The 17,500-nt window shown below is 40.8% G+C and overlaps 2 protein-coding genes and 1 non-coding gene across 3 annotated transcripts in view; 1 reads left to right on the top strand and 2 right to left on the bottom strand.

Annotated features, from left to right (window-relative positions):
- LOC138056411 (uncharacterized) overlaps positions 1-17,500 on the bottom strand; it is a 98,587-nt gene that overhangs the window by 16,348 nt on the left and 64,739 nt on the right. The gene's annotated exons all lie outside the window — the stretch shown is intronic.
- Trnas-aga (transfer RNA serine (anticodon AGA)) lies at positions 10,570-10,643 on the top strand. Its single transcript has one exon. It is a non-coding gene; the product is annotated as a tRNA-Ser (tRNA).
- Positions 15,793-16,713, bottom strand: LOC138057574 (adenosine receptor A2b-like). Its single transcript, XM_068903546.1, has one exon. It carries the CDS (start codon positions 16,711-16,713, stop codon positions 15,793-15,795), a length of 921 nt encoding a protein of 306 aa, XP_068759647.1.

The raw sequence follows: 17,500 nt of genomic DNA, 5'->3' as shown, positions 1-17,500 counted from the left end.
ACCCCGCCCACCAAATGTCCTACTTAAAAAGGCTGCCACCGCGGTCCCGCAGTCGTGTTTAACAATGCTGTTTCCGCGTCCACTAAATGTCTTACTTAAAAAACTGCCACCGCAGTCCCGCAGTCGTGTTTAACAATGCTGCCTGTCCGCAGTGGCATGGGACAGAAAATGATATTCATAATTCTGTTCCTAAACCGGGTATTCTGCAATCGTACCGTAGCTTTCATTTTGCTGTTCCGTTAACTACACTTTTCACGAGATCGTGTGAAGAAGAAAGAATTTGTTTACTGATTAAGCCTAAGCGCTCGTTTCAATGATTGGGTCTAAGCACTCTTAGCTTTTATTTTGCGGTTCGGTTAACTACACTTTTCATGAGATCGTGTGAAGAAGAAAGCGGTCGTTTACTGATTAAGCCTAAGCACGATCGTCTGAACAAGAAAGCAGTCGTTTACTGATTAAGCCTAAGCGCTCGCTTCAGTGATTAGGCCTTAGCATTCTCGTAAAATTTTAGCTTTCATTTTCCGGTTCGGTTCACTACACTTTTCACGAGATCGTGTGAAGAACAAAGCACTCGTTTACTGATTAAGCCTAAGCGCCCGTTTCAGTGATTAGGCCTAAGCACTCTCGTAAAATTTTAGCTTTCACGTTGCAGTTCGGTTAACTACACTTTTCATGAGATTGTGTGAAGAAGAAAGCGGTCGTTTACTGATTAAGCCTAAGCACGATCGTCTGAACAAGAAAGCAGTCGTTTACTGATTAAGCCTAAGCGCTCGCTTCAGTGATTAGGCCTTAGCATTCTCGTAAAATTTTAGCTTTCATTTTCCGGTTCGGTTCATTACACTTTTCACGAGATCGTGTGAAGAAGAAAGCACTCGTTTACTGATTAAGGCTAAGCGCCCGTTTCAGTGATTAGGCCTAATTACTCTCGTAAAATTTTAGCTTTCACGTTGCGGTTCGGTTAACTACACTTTTCATGAGATCGTGTGAAGAAGAAAGCGGTCGTTTACTGATTAAGCCTAAGCACGATCGTCTGAACAAGAAAGCAGTCGTTTACTGATTAAGCCTAAGCGCTCGCTTCAGTGATTAGGCCTTAGCATTCTCGTAAAATTTTAGCTTTCATTTTCCGGTTCGGTTCACTACACTTTTCACGAGATCGTGTGAAGAACAAAGCACTCGTTTACTGATTAAGCCTAAGCGCCCGTTTCAGTGATTAGGCCTAAGCACTCTCGTAAAATTTTAGCTTTCACGTTGCAGTTCGGTTAACTACACTTTTCATGAGATCGTGTGAAGAAGAAAGCGGTCGTTTACTGATTAAGCCTAAGCACGATCGTCTGAACAAGAAAGCAGTCGTTTACTGATTAAGCCTAAGCGCTCGCTTCAGTGATTAGGCCTTAGCATTCTCGTAAAATTTTAGCTTTCATTTTCCGGTTCGGTTCATTACACTTTTCACGAGATCGTGTGAAGAAGAAAGCACTCGTTTACTGATTAAGGCTAAGCGCCCGTTTCAGTGATTAGGCCTAATTACTCTCGTAAAATTTTAGCTTTCACGTTGCGGTTCGGTTAACTACACTTTTCATGAGATCGTGTGAAGAAGACAGCGGTCGTTTACTGATTAAGCCTAAGCACGATCGTCTGAACAAGAAAGCAGTCGTTTACTGATTAAGCCTAAGCGCTCGCTTCAGTGATTAGGCCTTAGCATTCTCGTAAAATTTTAGCTTTCATTTTCCGGTTCGGTTCACTACACTTTTCACGAGATCGTGTGAAGAAGAAAGCACTCGTTTGCTGATTAAGCCTAAGCGCCCGTTTCAGTGATTAGGCCTAATTACTCTCGTAAAATTTTAGCTTTCACGTTGCGGTTCGGTTAACTACACTTTTCACGAGATCATCTTGCCCTTGAACAATTTTCATTCATCTACTACGGGACTATGAACCGTGGAGGCAGTTCATTTTACTCCTTGCCTTTTAACATTTTTTGTTTGGTGCATAACTTTTCTTTACATCTCCTAAGAACATTTCAAATAAGTCACTGTCTCTGTTCCTGTAGCGCCACATAAACTCTGCTAAATATGACGAAAAGTGGTTTTTTCGGACTCCGAAAGGAGGCATTTTAACCTTAGCGTGCCGCCAGTGTCCTTCTATTCTGTTTGTGCTGTCACCATCTTTGTTGACAAATTCCTCGGAATGGTTCACAGTTCTATGTGTGTATCCATATTTCCCTAAATTGGTGTAGGCTTTCCAACAGTCTGAAATTATTGTCGTTCCCGGTTTAATCCACTTTTGGATGATCGGCAATAAAGTGTGTTCATCTCTTTTGTCCACCGGTATTAGAAAAGATTTCCTACTGTCACACTCGATCCCGCCGAACACCCACTGTCCTTCCACATGATGTCCGCGATGGTACTTCCGCTTACCAAACTTGCTCTCGTCAATTTGCACGACCTTTCCTTCTTCCCCTATGCTTTCCCTTTCTTCCATTAACGCGATTTCACACACCTCCCGACAAAAACTGTCCTAGTCGACGCCTGTATGTGTTGCCAGTACAAGTTCGTGTCTTATTTGCGCTTGATCCAAATCCTGGCACCACCAATAAGTGTATTTAAGGATCTCCTCCAGTACAACAATCAGGTCATCGTAACGCCATTTTTTCTCCTTTCTCTCATCTCGCGCATAACTGCCCTTTGCCATTCCACATTGTATCTCTTGATCTTTGTTTAGGGGTCTAGGTGGAGTTTTGTTTGACGTGGTTTTTTCGCTCCTATTGACACAAGTGAAAGGAAAGAAGAGAGACCCTGGGAACAAGGTTGTCATCGACTACGAGACTGCGGACTGCGGTGGCAGTTCATTTTAGCGGTTGCCCTTTAACAGTTTTCATTCAACGACTACGGGACTGCGGACCGCGGTGGCAGTTCACTTTAACATTTCGCATTCAACGACTGCGGGACTGCGGACCGTGGTGGCAGTTCACTTTAACATTTCGCATTCAACGACTGCGGGACTGCGGACCGCGGTGGCAGTTCACTTTAACATTTTGCATTCAACGACTGCGGGACTGCGGACCGCGGTGGCAGTTCACTTTAACATTTTGCATTCATCGACTTCGGGACTGCGGACCGCGTTGGCAGCTTTTTTAAGTAGGACATTTGGTGGGCCGGGTATTCTGCAATTGCTCCAGATCTTTTAACTGAATTAGATGAGTTCTGTTTTTCAGTGAGCGAATGTTCAAATGAGCGATGTTGAGCTTCGATTTTTGGACGGGTTTTGTGCTGTTTGGCTTTTTGTCTTCCTTTGTTGATGCTGTTCCAGATGAATTGTTACTAAAAGAGGTGCCAACTTGAATATTTAATAAGTTTGATGAATTCGAAAACCTTTGCTTACAACCAGAGTAGCAAGCTCGTTCACCAGATAACTCAGTTACGTCAATCTTTCTTGGATAAAAAGGTGCTCTTAGATGATTACCACCGCGCTGTCCTCTGTAACGCGCTAAAATTCCGATACAGCGAAGCGTATTCCAAAGATTTGTTGAAAGTGGCTTGCTGTGACCTGTCAGTAAACCATGACTTGATGAGCTCGTCAATAATTTCCAAGATTTACGTAGCAAAAGAAGCGATTCCCTCGAATAAGTTATCAAACTTGGCATCGTTTACCGTAAATGTAGCACGACAAAGCGTCTAATGTAGAAAACCTTTCGAAAAAGACCAGATAAATTCATAAAATTGTAGAGCTAAAAACTAAGCAACCATTCAGGCGCTGATTTACATGCAGCAAACTAAACTGAACACAGGGTTGTCGGAACAACAACAAGAAGATTTATTCCAAAATGAACGTAGTTTCCACGAAGTAAAACTCTGAATAACTCGTACTCGACAAACTTACACGGCCTCCGCCAACTTGAATAAACACAGCTTCTGTCACACTTGACTAAACACGGCCAACGCCAACTCTCTTCGCTTGTGAAAAACTAGTTAGAAAAACACTCCGCTTGGACTCGTCTACTTATATACTCTGACAATAAACTTCTAGAACTTTCTAAATTAGTAATCAATCTAATTATAGGAAGATTACAAAACACACCGATTTAGAAACGCTTACGCATGAACCTAAAAATAAACAAACTACGAACTCTCGCGAAGCGTCTAGAAAGTAACGCTTGTCACGCAATACTATTTTTCGTAACATAACCCCTTCTTGAGAAGAAATTTCCTAAATTTCTACTCACAACGAAAAATTAGTTAGATAGTACCAACTGAGGAGGCAGTCCAGTGTCTCTTAAGTTATTCCTCTACTCTGCTTAGATAATCTGCTAAAATACTTGTCACCATTCAACTTCTGGAACAAATGCTCAGCAGTTGGCATAGGCTCCGGATCAAACACGGTTAACTTATTCAGTTTACGATAGTCCACGCACACACGATTTGAAATGTCTTTTTCTTAACAACTACAACAGGCGAAGCATACGGCGAACTTGATTCTCTTATGACTCCCATCTTCATCATGTCTGTAATATCCTTCTTCAGCGATTCTCTTAGGCTATACGGTACTGGGTATGGTCTTGATCTAACTGGTTGGTCGGATGTAGGCTTGATATGATGCTGAGCCAAACTTGTTGTGCCTGGGGCTTCTGTGAACAAGCTTTGAAACTCATTTGCAAGATCCATGAACTCTGCTCTTTGCTCATGAGAAAGGTTATCTCCTATGGTCACATCATTGACTGACTCTTTCGCGACATAACCACCAATCTCCAGAAAATCAATACAATCCACAGGGTCAACTTCTTCTACTTCACTCTCAACATGTTCGTTCTTACAAATGTTAGCGTTCGCTTCAACAGCAACTGCTCCAACGGAAACAGGATCCTCTCGCTCAAAATACTTCTTCAGTAGATTAGCATGGTAAACTCTCTCTTTTCCTTTGACTCTCACTCTATAATCATTGAGACCAACTACAGCACTAACCTCAAATGGACCTTTCCACTGCATTAGGAGCTTGTTGTGGTCGGTCGGTAGCAGCACTAACACTTTATCTCCAGGTACAAACTTCCTGACTTTAGTCTTTCGATCGTAATAATGCTTGCCTTTGTTCTGGGCTTTCTGAAGCTCGGTGTGCGCCAGTTTGAGGGTATCTTCAAGCTTCTCGCGTAGCTCAAACACATACTGATAGCTGTTCTTTACTTCAGGCTCCTCCAACTCTTTCGTCCAAAGCTCTTTGAGAATAAACATCGGTCCTCTGACAGCTCTTCCATACAGCAACTCAAACGGCGAAAAACCAGTAGACTCCTGAGGAACTTCACGATATGCAAACAGCAACGGGTTAATATAGCGATGCCACTGTCTTGGCTGTTCGCTGCACGATCTCATTAACATGCTCTTCATTGTTCCATTAAACTTTTCCGTAAGGCCATTACACATAGGATGATATGGAGTCGTGGTGAGCTGTTTAATGCTCAAAAGCCGCGTCACTTCCTTCATACACTCAGAGACGAACTGCGTACCAAGGTCACTCAAGATCTCTTCAGGCACTCCCAAACGACTAAAGATATCCACCAACGCTTCTGCCACAGTCTCAGTATCAATTTTCTTCAGCGGGACAGCTTCAGGATAACGAGTTGCAAAGTCGACCAATGTCAATATATATCTATGACCGTCCTCACTCGGGGGAACAATAGGTCCAACCAGGTCGATTGCTACTCTCTTAAATTGCTTGTCAATTAATGGCATCTTCTCTAGGGGAACCTTTGGTACGGAACCCTTGTTAACTGTCTTCTGACATACATCACAGGACTTGCAATAACAAGTCACGTCCCCTTGAATGCCTGGCCAATAGAAGGCGCTTTGAATCTTATCAGTCGTTTTCTTTACTCCCATGTGACCTCCCATGATCGATCCGTGAGCTAGTTCCATTATTCGACTTCTCAGCTGCACAGGAACCATAACCTGCTTCAGGGGTTTACCTCCGTTCACATAAGGGTGCTTGTAGACGCGGTACAGAACATCACCTTTCACTTCAAATGAAGTCTCAGCCTGGCCTCTCACAACTACGTCATCTTTCTCCCAAAATTTCTGTAGGCTCTCGTCATCACGCTGCATTTGCTTGAGCTTTTCTCTATCAATTACAGGACTTTCTTTGGTATCTGGTACCTTCAACGGAATATGTTCTCCAGCTTTCTTAGCTTGACTTCTCGTGGTTACAGCACAAGCTTCTTGTACAGGAACTTGCCAGCTTGGGTCTGGGTCGTCAACGGCTCTTGCGCCTGGTACATTACCAATAATCAAATCATAAACAGCATCGGGAAGACACTGCGCTTCCACTTGGCCCTTGAGATAAGGTGTATCAACATCAATCTTTGCGATGGGAACTTTCCTTGCCGTATTGTCAATGAGCAGCATAACATCAAATTCGCCAGTAAACTGATCCACAGGCACGAGGTCCCTCTTTACTACAATTCCACTACAACCAGTATCTCTCAGGACATCAACGGGCTTCTCTCCAACTCTACCTTTCACAACAGGCATTTTACTTCTCACTCCAGTCAACGGTTCAACACAAGCACGACTCAACAATGGAATCTTCTTACCACAGGCTAACAGCAACTTATCATCTTTAATACAGGCCTTAACTTCTTCATCAGTAGGTTTAACCTCAGGTGGCTGAACTAAACAACTGGCACTCACTTGACCACGCTGCACAGGGTTACCATCCCTACTTTGTCCTCCTGATCTGCGTCCACCTGATCGACAGTTTCTAGCTTGATGTCCCTGCTTACCACATAGGAAACACTTTCTTGTTAGGGTTGGGCAGTTGACAGCTTTATGACCTCGGGTGTTGCACTTAAAGCAATGCAGAGCTGGTGGATTAATCTGCATGTTCTTGGCTTCGTCCCTCTCAGGCTGTACTGTTGGCTTTCTGCCCGCTGAGCTGAACAAATGTTTACCATGAACCTCCAAGTACTGGTCAGCGATCTTCGCAATCTTTGCTAGGGTCTCAGGTGCCCTTTCTCGCAGGTGAATTGCCAAATCCTTAGGGCAAGAGTCAATAAATTGTTCTTTCACGATCAAGTCCTTAAGACCATCAAAGCTTCGCGCAGTATTCGAAAGCTCTAGCCACCGTAACAGGTATCTGTCCAGTCGCACAATAAACTGCTCCGGACTTTCGTCAACTTCTGGTTTGGATGCTCTAAATTTTCGACGATAGCCGTCTTCGGTAAGGTCATATCTCTTCATTAACGCAATCTTTACCCTGTCATAATCCTTAGCTGCGTCCTCCGATAGACGTGAATACACTTCTAGTGCCCGTCCAGACAACAGAGCACTGAGCTTCGATGCCCATCCATCTTTTTTCCACTTAGCTGTTTCGGCAAATCTCTCGAACCTCTGCAAATACGCGTCCAAATCGTCTTTACCATCAACAAAAGAGGGGAGTTTAGGTGCCTTAGCCCGATCCTCTCTCACTTCAGGACGTCCGTCAGCATTCTCCACAGCCAAACGTGCAATCTCCAACTCGTGTTCTCTTTTTGCCGCTTCAATAGCCTGTTTCTGTTTCAACAGCTCGGCTTCCATCTCCAACTTTCTTAGTTCGCGTTCTTGTCGCCTAGTTTCTCTCTCTTCGTCTTCTCTTCTTGTATCTTCTTCAAGTAGTCTAAGTTTCTCCTCTCTTTCCTCTTCCAATTGTCTGCGTTTTTCTTGTTTTTCTTCCTCTAACTTTTGTTGCTTCTCTACAAACTCGAGCAGCTTTTCTCCCTCCAATCCGAACTTTTCTCCAATCTGTATAAACTTATCGATTTCCATAGCAGTATTTCACGGCAAAAACACGATATACTCTCTCGTACAGCTCTTCTTACTTTTCTGTAACTCCTTCTTGAATTGTCCTTTCCTGGTTTCTGTAGTCAGCAAACAAATGAATTCCTCTCCCGGACAGGCCCCCAATGTTACGAGTTCGAATGTTTTGAGGAAAGGTAGCTTGCAAACTAAACTGAACACAGGGTTGTCGGAACAACAACAAGAAGATTTATTCCAAAATGAACGTAGTTTCCACGAAGTAAAACTCTGAATAACTCGTACTCGACAAACTTACACGGCCTCCGCCAACTTGAATAAACACAGCTTCTGTCACACTTGACTAAACACGGCCAACGCCAACTCTCTTCGCTTGTGAAAAACTAGTTAGAAAAACACTCCGCTTGGACTCGTCTACTTATATACTCTGACAATAAACTTCTAGAACTTTCTAAATTAGTAATCAATCTAATTATAGGAAGATTACAAAACACACCGATTTAGAAACGCTTACGCATGAACCTAAAAATAAACAAACTACGAACTCTAGGGAAGCGTCTAGAAAGTAACGCTTGTCACGCAATACTATTTTTCGTAACACAGTTTTAAAAGCGACAGTGGGTTAAAGCGTGAATTTTAACGTCTTAGGTCAAAAAGTACGCATTTGGAAGGTTTGCTGCTGTTGATCTGCATGTTTATGGCACATGGAAGCTGCTATGAAAACTCAATACCAGAGATAATTGTCACACCTTTAATAAATTTCCACTGGCCTCCTTTATTCTCATTTCGACATTCCTCGTTATGAAGATTTCTATTGTAGGGATTCCCCGTCCCCACTCCTCGATTCCCAAGTTTTTAATTTAAAGAAATTCTTTATCTCACATTTTCTAGTCTTTTATCTCGCATTTTCTATGTCGCATTTTCTAGTTGTTCATCTTGCACTTCTATCTCGCATTTTTTAGTTTTTTTATCTCGCATTTTCTATTTTGTTGGGTTGCATTTTCTAGTTTTTATATATTTTTTACATTTTCTAGTTTGTTATCTCGCATTTTCTGGTTTGTTATCTCGCATTCTCTAGTTTTTTATCTCCCATTTTCTACTTTGTTATGTCGTATTTTCTACTTTGTTATGTCGCATTTTCTATCTCGGATTTTCTAGTTTGTTATGTCGCATTTACATGCTTTTTTTTGTCCACCCAGAATTATCTCGCATGTCCCCTACAAGCTTCGGCCGTAGTACGTACGCCAAGCCGTCTGTTGTGAATCAACAATCCCTTGTTTATCAATTTAAGTGTGACCTGTGTGATGCAGATTATGCTGTTTACACGCGGCGGCATTTGCATCCACTCGTAGACGAGCACAAGAATGCGTCTATCTCTATTGCATGGAAACCATTTCCGTGTGGAACTTTATTTTGTGCCCAATGATCCTCCACTTATGTCCAGAAATGCATGGGATGACAAAAATGGCAGATTTGGCGAAAGAGCTCTACGATTGACAACCTTGGCAAAATTAGCGAAATTGGCGATATTTCGCCAATTTTGTCAGAGCACGTCATCCGTTGCTATCTAGGAAACTCGGATGCTGAAGATTTGGCGATTTTGGCGATATTTTGCCAATTTCGTCAAATTAGTTCATCCACTGGCATTGACACCACTTGGGTGAACGTTTGCGATTTTGGCGAAATTGACAAAATCGGCAAATTTGGGGATACTATGCCAATTTCGTCAAATTACTTCATCCATTGCTAGTAACACCACTTAGGGGAAATTCTTGCGATTTTGGCGAAATTGACAATATTGGCACATTCGGCGATATGTTGCCAATTTTGTCAAACCACTTTTACGTTACTTAGTCGACGATTGGCGAAATTGACATTTACCAAATGGCGAGCGGACGAATTCAATATGTTGCACCTCAGTACATTTATCTATTAGTGCCGTAGACAAATATCATATTGTGAATCGCTCGTTTTTTTTATTAAGGGCTAGAAAGGTCTCCTTAGCTCACATTTTGATGATTTTGATGGCCCTCTTCATTGCTTTGTGCATGTTTTGCCTTATTGGCGATTGTGGCAAAATTGTCATTTTCGCCATACTGGTCAAATTGCCCACATCCGCCAACTTCTATGGGCCCCGTTCATTGCTTTGTGCTTTGCCTTGTTGGCGAATTTTACCGTCTTAAAAAGGTGCAAGAACAAGTTTGACTTTCTCATTTGTGAAATGTTTTTTAGTCAGACTCAATTCGTGCGAAAGTTTTTTATTCATTTCTAATTATATTATTCTTGCATGTTTTTTACTCCCCATTTTTACATTTTCATACTATATATATATCCTTTTACTATTTTGATTTATATTTATACTTCACAAATTTTTATCTTCACTTTTAGCTAGATAATGACCGAAGTTCGGTCGAAACGTCGTGTCCTTTTACCGTTAGTTTTTACTTTAAAATAACAATGATGACAGAATTCTTAACGATGAAACAACAGCAATGATATTGAATGAAAGGAGAAATGTAGACTCGGAAAGATATCCGAGTCTAATCTGACAACGGGTGTAATCCCATCTGGGACTCGGATATTTTTCCGAGTCTACATTTCTCCTTACATTCAATATCATTGTTGTTGTTTCATCGTTAACACACTCCCTTTGGAGGTTGGTTGGCTGCATCTTGATATGCATTAATGTGACAGCGTGATGCTGTTAGTGAGTTTCAAATGTGCTAGTCAATACTTGGCTGTGTAGCCGCGCGATGCGGTTCCAGTGGAGACCCACAAATTGACCCTTGCTCACCATAGAGTCTCCAGTAGCTCAGTGGTTAGAGCATCCGACTAGATCACGGAGGGTCGTGGGTTCAAATCCCATCTGGGACTCGGATATTTTTCCGAGTCTACATTTCTCCTTACATTCAATATCAACAGAATTCTTACCTCAAAAACCAAATACATTACAATTTTGTGAAAACTTGCCTTGTGAATACTGTAATGGCTAATCTGACAACGGGTGTTTCGTCGCTGCCAAGCCACCGTTGTCAGACTAGCCATTACAGTATTCACAAGTTGTTCACAAGTTTTCGCAGTTATTACGAAACAAATCACAAAAATTAACAGTTGGAGGACGGAAAGTCAAAGAAATACTCGTTGTGCGACTGACATATTTAACAGATGCAATAGTTTCAATTTTATTGTCTCTGAATTTTTTCGAAGTTATGTAAGTTGCATAGAGACGAGATTTCAACACGGAAACATGAAAAGTGTGACAAGAAGAGGATAAACACATATCAACTCTGACAAGACAAAATTAAATAAAAACCTAGTTTGGTATATCCTCTAGGTAAATTTCACGATTATGAAAACTGCTTTACGTTTATTAACTTGGATAGGGTCTGAGTCACGTTAATATTTAAGTGCAAATACTGCAGGAAGGAGCACCAACACATATGCTCCCCAATTTAATTTTAAAATGTTTTATGTGTACTCTATCGTTTCAACACTGACATTTTCACATCTTCCATCATTGTAATGGGAAATCTCTACCTTTTTTCTTGTTGTAGCTCTTAACAGTGAAATAGCATTGAGAACACTAAGAAAACTTCCACCTGTTCTTGTTTGCTTTATTTTATCCTCGGTTGAATCTTGTTTATGAAAAACAATAAAAGCGGATTTGCACGCGCCGAAGGCGCGCGCGGAGCACCGTGGGTAAGAAAATGAGGTACTCTGTGAAAGAAAATTTGGTTTTGGTCACCGTAATACCGTACTTACGTCCACCCCTCCAATGTGACCAGTATCACGTGACCATATCGCGGGCTCAAGTTTAGAGCTCATCGAGGTCAGCTTTTTTAAAGTTGACCGCTGACCATGTACTGGGTTTCGAGATGATCGCAGGCTCAAGCCAGGTTAACTTATTGTAAGAGTAAATAACCCTGGAGCTCCGCCTTTAGGCTTGGCTAAATCTATATATTAAAAATGTGTCACCTACGTACCACGGAAACAAATATTTACGGTGACGGCTAGTATTTACGGCTGTGTAAATTTAATGTGACTACGTCAAATATATATGGTCACACAAATATATCTCGAACTGATGTAAATATTTTACAGGAGTCCGACCTATTATATATATATATATCATTATTATATAGATAGTGATGACATACCAAGATTTTTCCTTTTACTAAAACCATATCTTCATCGCGCACAGTGAAGACACTATTTTTATCTTTCATGTTTGAGGATATTGGTTTCACCATGGTTACTAACATGATTAGCCAATTACAAGAGCTTACCGCTCAGGCACACCTGCACACTTTATGTGCACTATTTTGCTGTTTCGAACATGAATAAAAAAAGGTTGTGTTTTATGTGGAAATTCATCAGTATCTATAAAATAAACAGAACATTACATGGCCCCCTGGGGATACGAAATTTATCTTCTCGTGCTGAAATTACGGAAAATATCCACCACTAACCACCGACATTGTGGTAAATAGTTGTTTTAGTATATAGTAAAACAGTGAGATAGTCTAGCACAAATAATGGTTTTAACTCATTTATTCCTGCAAAACCTACAACATTTTCGGGCGCAAATTCCGCGCGAATTGCTCGGAGGTGAATAGCAAAGGGTATTGGAAGTTTGAGTAGCCAATCAGCGCGCGCGTTCAACGCTATCCACTGTTTTAGTATAGAGCGAGTTTCAATCGAGTGCCGTAAAACCAAAACCAAAGTAATTACTTTGGCCAATCAAAAAGGTCGGAGACAATCCAGCAAACCAATCAAAACTCGAAGTAATTACAAGTAGCCGACAGAAAAGGCGGGAAAATGTGCACGCGCGAGCCACAATTGGTTCTGGTTTCACTTTTGATTGGTTGAAAAAGTGGCGCAAAAACTTTGAGCCAATCACTAAGTGAAGTAGATGCAAAACCATAGTAATTAGCTAATTACTTTCGACACTCAATTGAAAACCGCTCTATACTAAATACGGCTATTGTCTTTACCGTTTCAATGGTCAGCGGAGTCAAAGTGATAAAGAAAACAAAAATAAAATGGCGGCAGATGTGGATCTCAAGGCATTTCTCTTCTCTGTCAAGCTCAACGAAATCTGCACCGCGAGATTCTGAATGTTTTGGAGCGCTTTGAGGGCCGATGAAATGATGCCGCTTCATTAGATATGTGATTCTGCAGCGAACAACAAAGAGCGAGAGAAGATTAAATTCAGCAGTTGGATTTTCTGCGCGAAGTAAACACTCACTCTTTAACGAATGAAATGGTATAGTAAAGTAAATCATATATTGAATTACGGATATGCAATCAAGTGAAGCTTCAATCTCGCAGGTTCTGAACGCAATTTTAGCAGTTGCTAAGGGAAGCCTAAACTGTACTGCCACAATGGTCCGCAGTGTGGATCAAACAACGAGGTTAATTTAACTGTGGCACTTTTGAGGTTGAAGCGGAATGAAATATGTAAATTATAGACTGACATAAATGTAAGTGGACAGGTATTCTGTAATATATCCAAATTGGATCAAGACTAGACTTCAACGGGGTTTGAACCCATGACCTCGCGATGCCATTGCGACGCTGTAGCCAACTGAGCTGAATATCCTGTAACTGGATTGGTAGGCAGAGCTCTCAAGTCACGCAAATGAATGCAATCTTACGCTCTCACGCTGAAACTATTATTTCTCACCGATCTAAAATGTCTATTCTAAAAGATCTTTATTCTTAGCAATGCCTGTCGGCCATTTTTGGAGCTGCCAAATGGAGTAAGATGGCTGGCCTTATGAATCTGCACAACACGGGGTGTTCAATGGAGAGATATTATAGGACAGTAACGTTTCACACTCAGATCGCAAAAAAATACATTTTAGGCGAAAATTATTTACAAACAAGAAGTTACTTAAAAGTAATAACTAGACGCTCCGTGAGCGTAAACTGGGTTGCCTAAGTTAAGTGTGTCCTCTTCAAAATCCAGTTTTCGCACTCATTCCCAAACACCCTAACAAATTACCAGTCCATAAACGAAACACTACAGTGGGTGAGCCTGGAACAAACGAACGAGGCAGCTCTCCGATTGGGAGAACCTAGTTTTGTTCTAAACTCAAGGGATTGTGGTCAAAGGCGCAATAAGTTGTGGTTATGCGCAAATGGAGAAGTTAAGAAGCGCGGTATGATACTATGTTTTTCATTTCGCTTCTCGTATCGTCTACACTGTCACGCAACAAGAAAATAAATTCGAAATCGATAAATGAAAAAGGCCAAGAACTTGGAATGTTGAAGGAAACAAATCCTTTAACTACATCTCCATTCCTCAGGTCTTTGCAGTACACTGTTTCTGGGTTAATTTGTCAAAGCGTTTAATGCAACTTTTTAGCGGCCGGTAATCAACGAAAACATCTGGAGATCATTTTGCAATGAAAGCGCTTACTTCTCACTCATGAGGTAAAGTACGTGAGTACGAACACATCTCTTAATGTACTTGAAGGCTCAAACTGCTGAGATTCATAGGGATGGACATTTTTTTCCAACCAAATACCTTTGTATCGTGGTGTCACGCAAGGTAACAATTCGGAAATTCAAAATGCTGTATTTTCGAAACGAAAGACGTCACGGAATTCGAAACTTTCAAAAGACCTTGCGATTTTGATTTTAGAATTTGATGACGTCACGGTGTCTTGAATGGGGTCTAGAAAGAGGTCCAGTTGGGAGCACGAGCTTTCCTCTCGGCAGCATTTCTACAATTTAGGTAAACTAGTTTTTAGAATAATTAAAATTAATTAAATTTTGTCAAGAACGTAAATATTTACCTAAATGGGCAATGGATGAGCTTAAAGAAATATTGTAGGCTTCCCAAATTAACTTCATTTTACACTAGAATGACTAAACAAACAATTTTTTGACGTTAAAAACTGTGGCTACCTATTAATCACTTGCCAGAAAGAACACGGCTAAAACTCCTGTCATCTTTATCATGAAAACTGCGCGCGTGTCAAATTTCAACCTGTGTATGAAAATTAGTTAAGCCCGAATATTACACAACCCGATGAATCCACAAAAGCCGAAAAATCTCACAAAAACTTTTCCAGCGAAAAAATTTATTGAAACTAACAACTTATTTGCTATTAGAGGCAAAAAAATATTCCTATTAATTTTCATTCCGTGCGTGCAAGCAAGAAGCATAATCAGCGCCAATAGCCATATACGCAACTATATAAATTTCTCACCCGAGTTCAGGATCAAACAATTACCTGTGACGTGTGTTTTGTACCTGCTGATTTCAAAACTATGTTAACTAAACAGTAAGCGACCAAAGTTTTAAGGCTTGATTTAAAAAAGACTCGTTTTTATTTTAACTGGAATTTTCTTATTTAATGGTCCGCCACTACTAACTTTAATTAAGATCTTGGGAGAGCTGGATCGAAGAGAAAATGACGTCAAAGGTTCATAATTAATTTTTGGGCTTTCAGACGTATATAATATATAATAAGCTGCATTTTAAGCTAGTGAGTAAATGACGTCACTTTTTCCTGAATCCAACCCTCTAAGGTCCAATCGGTCAGTTTCCACGTGAGTAATGGCGAGCATGAAATCCAAAACTTACACACAAAGTAAACAACCTTTGGATAAAAGTCAAAGCTCAAAATTTTGCCATTCAGGTATTAAGAAAACACACCTTCTAAATCTGAAGAAAAAAAAGAAGTGAGTTTTTGATCATTGTGGCACTTTAAGCTGGAACAATCTCTGAAAAGGTTCAAACAGTTCCAAGAGATTTTCATTTTCGTTGCCGTCTTAGATCTTACAGGTCCCTGCAAAGAAAGATAACGCGGCTGTCTTACCATCTACTCGGCAATTGCTGAAGTAGATTTAGAAACAGTGCATAGTCACGTGACGCTTGCGTGTAAGGCACGTGCTGTTCCACACCATCCATCCCTGTCAAATCGATGCACGATTGAATGGCATTAACTATGGAATTGTACTGATTTTCAGGTATCTATGTTTCTTGAATAAAACATGACATTGGCTAGAGTTAGCAACAGCTCAACTTCCTCAATATTGACTTCACACTTTGACATATGTGACGGTTTTTCCAATAACAAATAAGTGGATTTGTACATGAATTCAGAAAAGCAGCAGTCTCCGCCCAGCTATAATGGTTGTAACTTTTGATGTCTTGTTCTAAAATCTGGTGATAAATTGTTACAAACAAAACTGGAACGTTTAACAGGAAATAAACTCCAACAATCATGCAAATGGTTTTTGTCCGACTGATTGCTCTCCTGTGTTGGATGCTTTGTGAAACTACGTTGATAGACCTCACTTGGTGTCGGTACCGATGTAAAAATAACATGATTCTTATGTTTGCAATGATGGCAGTCAGAAGGCAGCAAAACCACACAAGCAAATGTGTCCCTCTTGATATTTTACTAATTCCGGATCCTGCCCATTGTAGGCAAGTTAAGAGGATGTTGAAGACCCAGATGGCGGACACATACTTCAGCACTCTTCGTGACGAAAAAGTCTCATTGTATCTTGTATGTAGCCGAACGGCTACAAATCGCTCGTATGAAATGGATGTCAGAGTCATGAAAGAAACTCCACAGCAAATGTAGAACGCATTAGTGTACGCGACTCTTACAAAGCATGGAACTGAACGAAGCTGGTTTTCCATGAGTCTAAAGGCAATATATCCCGGCTGAACTGAAAGACCAACTAATACATCAGAGAGCGCAAGGCAAGATATGAAGAGATTTGATGGAGTTCGAAGACGCGAGTTGCTTAAAATGGAAACCATTATCAAAAGGTTTGAAACGACACCAAATGGCGAAGAAACAATATTTATGATGGCTGTTACAAGGTTCACCAAATAACGTTCCGAAACAAGATGAAAGGATGGATCAGGAAGATGAAGGAAGCAAGATCTGCCTTCACGTGAGATATTGCTGGCCATACCTTGATTTATCACGCAAGACTGACGAACGTGCAAATAGGGGCTTCGATTATAGCAACGGTTATCAAACAAAGCAACCCAATGAACAAATATCTTGCTGATCCTATCAATCACTCTTCATTACGTTTCAAAGGTAACAAGTTAAAAACATACATTTTAAAGTCCTTTTCTCCTCCCACTTTGAAAACCTCAACTTGGAAAAACACCTGCATCGGTTTAATGTATTTTTGGAGAACGTTCCCGCTATTTAATTCGAAAGTTTTTTCTACTGCTTAAAATAAGAATCCGTTTAAGTTAAGGTTTCTTAAACAATTTGCAGTAAAAACTAACGGTAAAAAGACAAAACGTGTCGACCGAACTTCGGTCATTTTTAAGCTAAAAGTGAAGATAAACATTTGCATAAGTATAAATATAAAACAAAGAAGTAAATTGGTGTTTCCTCGACTGAGTTACCCAGACAGGTTAACTAATTCCACCATCTCCCGCTTTATTGCAGTCAAAGCTTCTGATCATCCTGTTCTCGAGTTACCATACAATGAATGAGATCCTGTTTGCGTTGTTATTCCATTTAAAGACCAGGCTTAAGCCGATATTGTTCGCGCACAACTCAAAGATCTGAGCCGGAAGATTCCAGTAACCGTCCAGCCCACGTTTGTCAGCCACACGATCAAACAACATCTGAAACTCCGCGAAATGAACCAAAAATCCCTTGTTTATAAATTGAAATGTGACTTGTGACAGGTTATGCTGTTACTTGGCCAACGACTGGCGAAATTGACATTTACCA

Source organism: Montipora capricornis, chromosome 7, assembly GCF_036669925.1.
Source record: "Montipora capricornis isolate CH-2021 chromosome 7, ASM3666992v2, whole genome shotgun sequence".
NCBI classification, from domain to species: domain Eukaryota; kingdom Metazoa; phylum Cnidaria; class Anthozoa; order Scleractinia; family Acroporidae; genus Montipora; species Montipora capricornis.
This window is presented reverse-complemented; position numbering and strand designations above follow the sequence as displayed.

What these genes read in the sequence shown, in the direction of transcription:
- LOC138057574 (XM_068903546.1), bottom strand. Translation starts at nt 16,713, where the DNA reads ATGGCCAGCAATATCTCACGTGAAGGCAGATCTTGCTTCCTTCATCTT.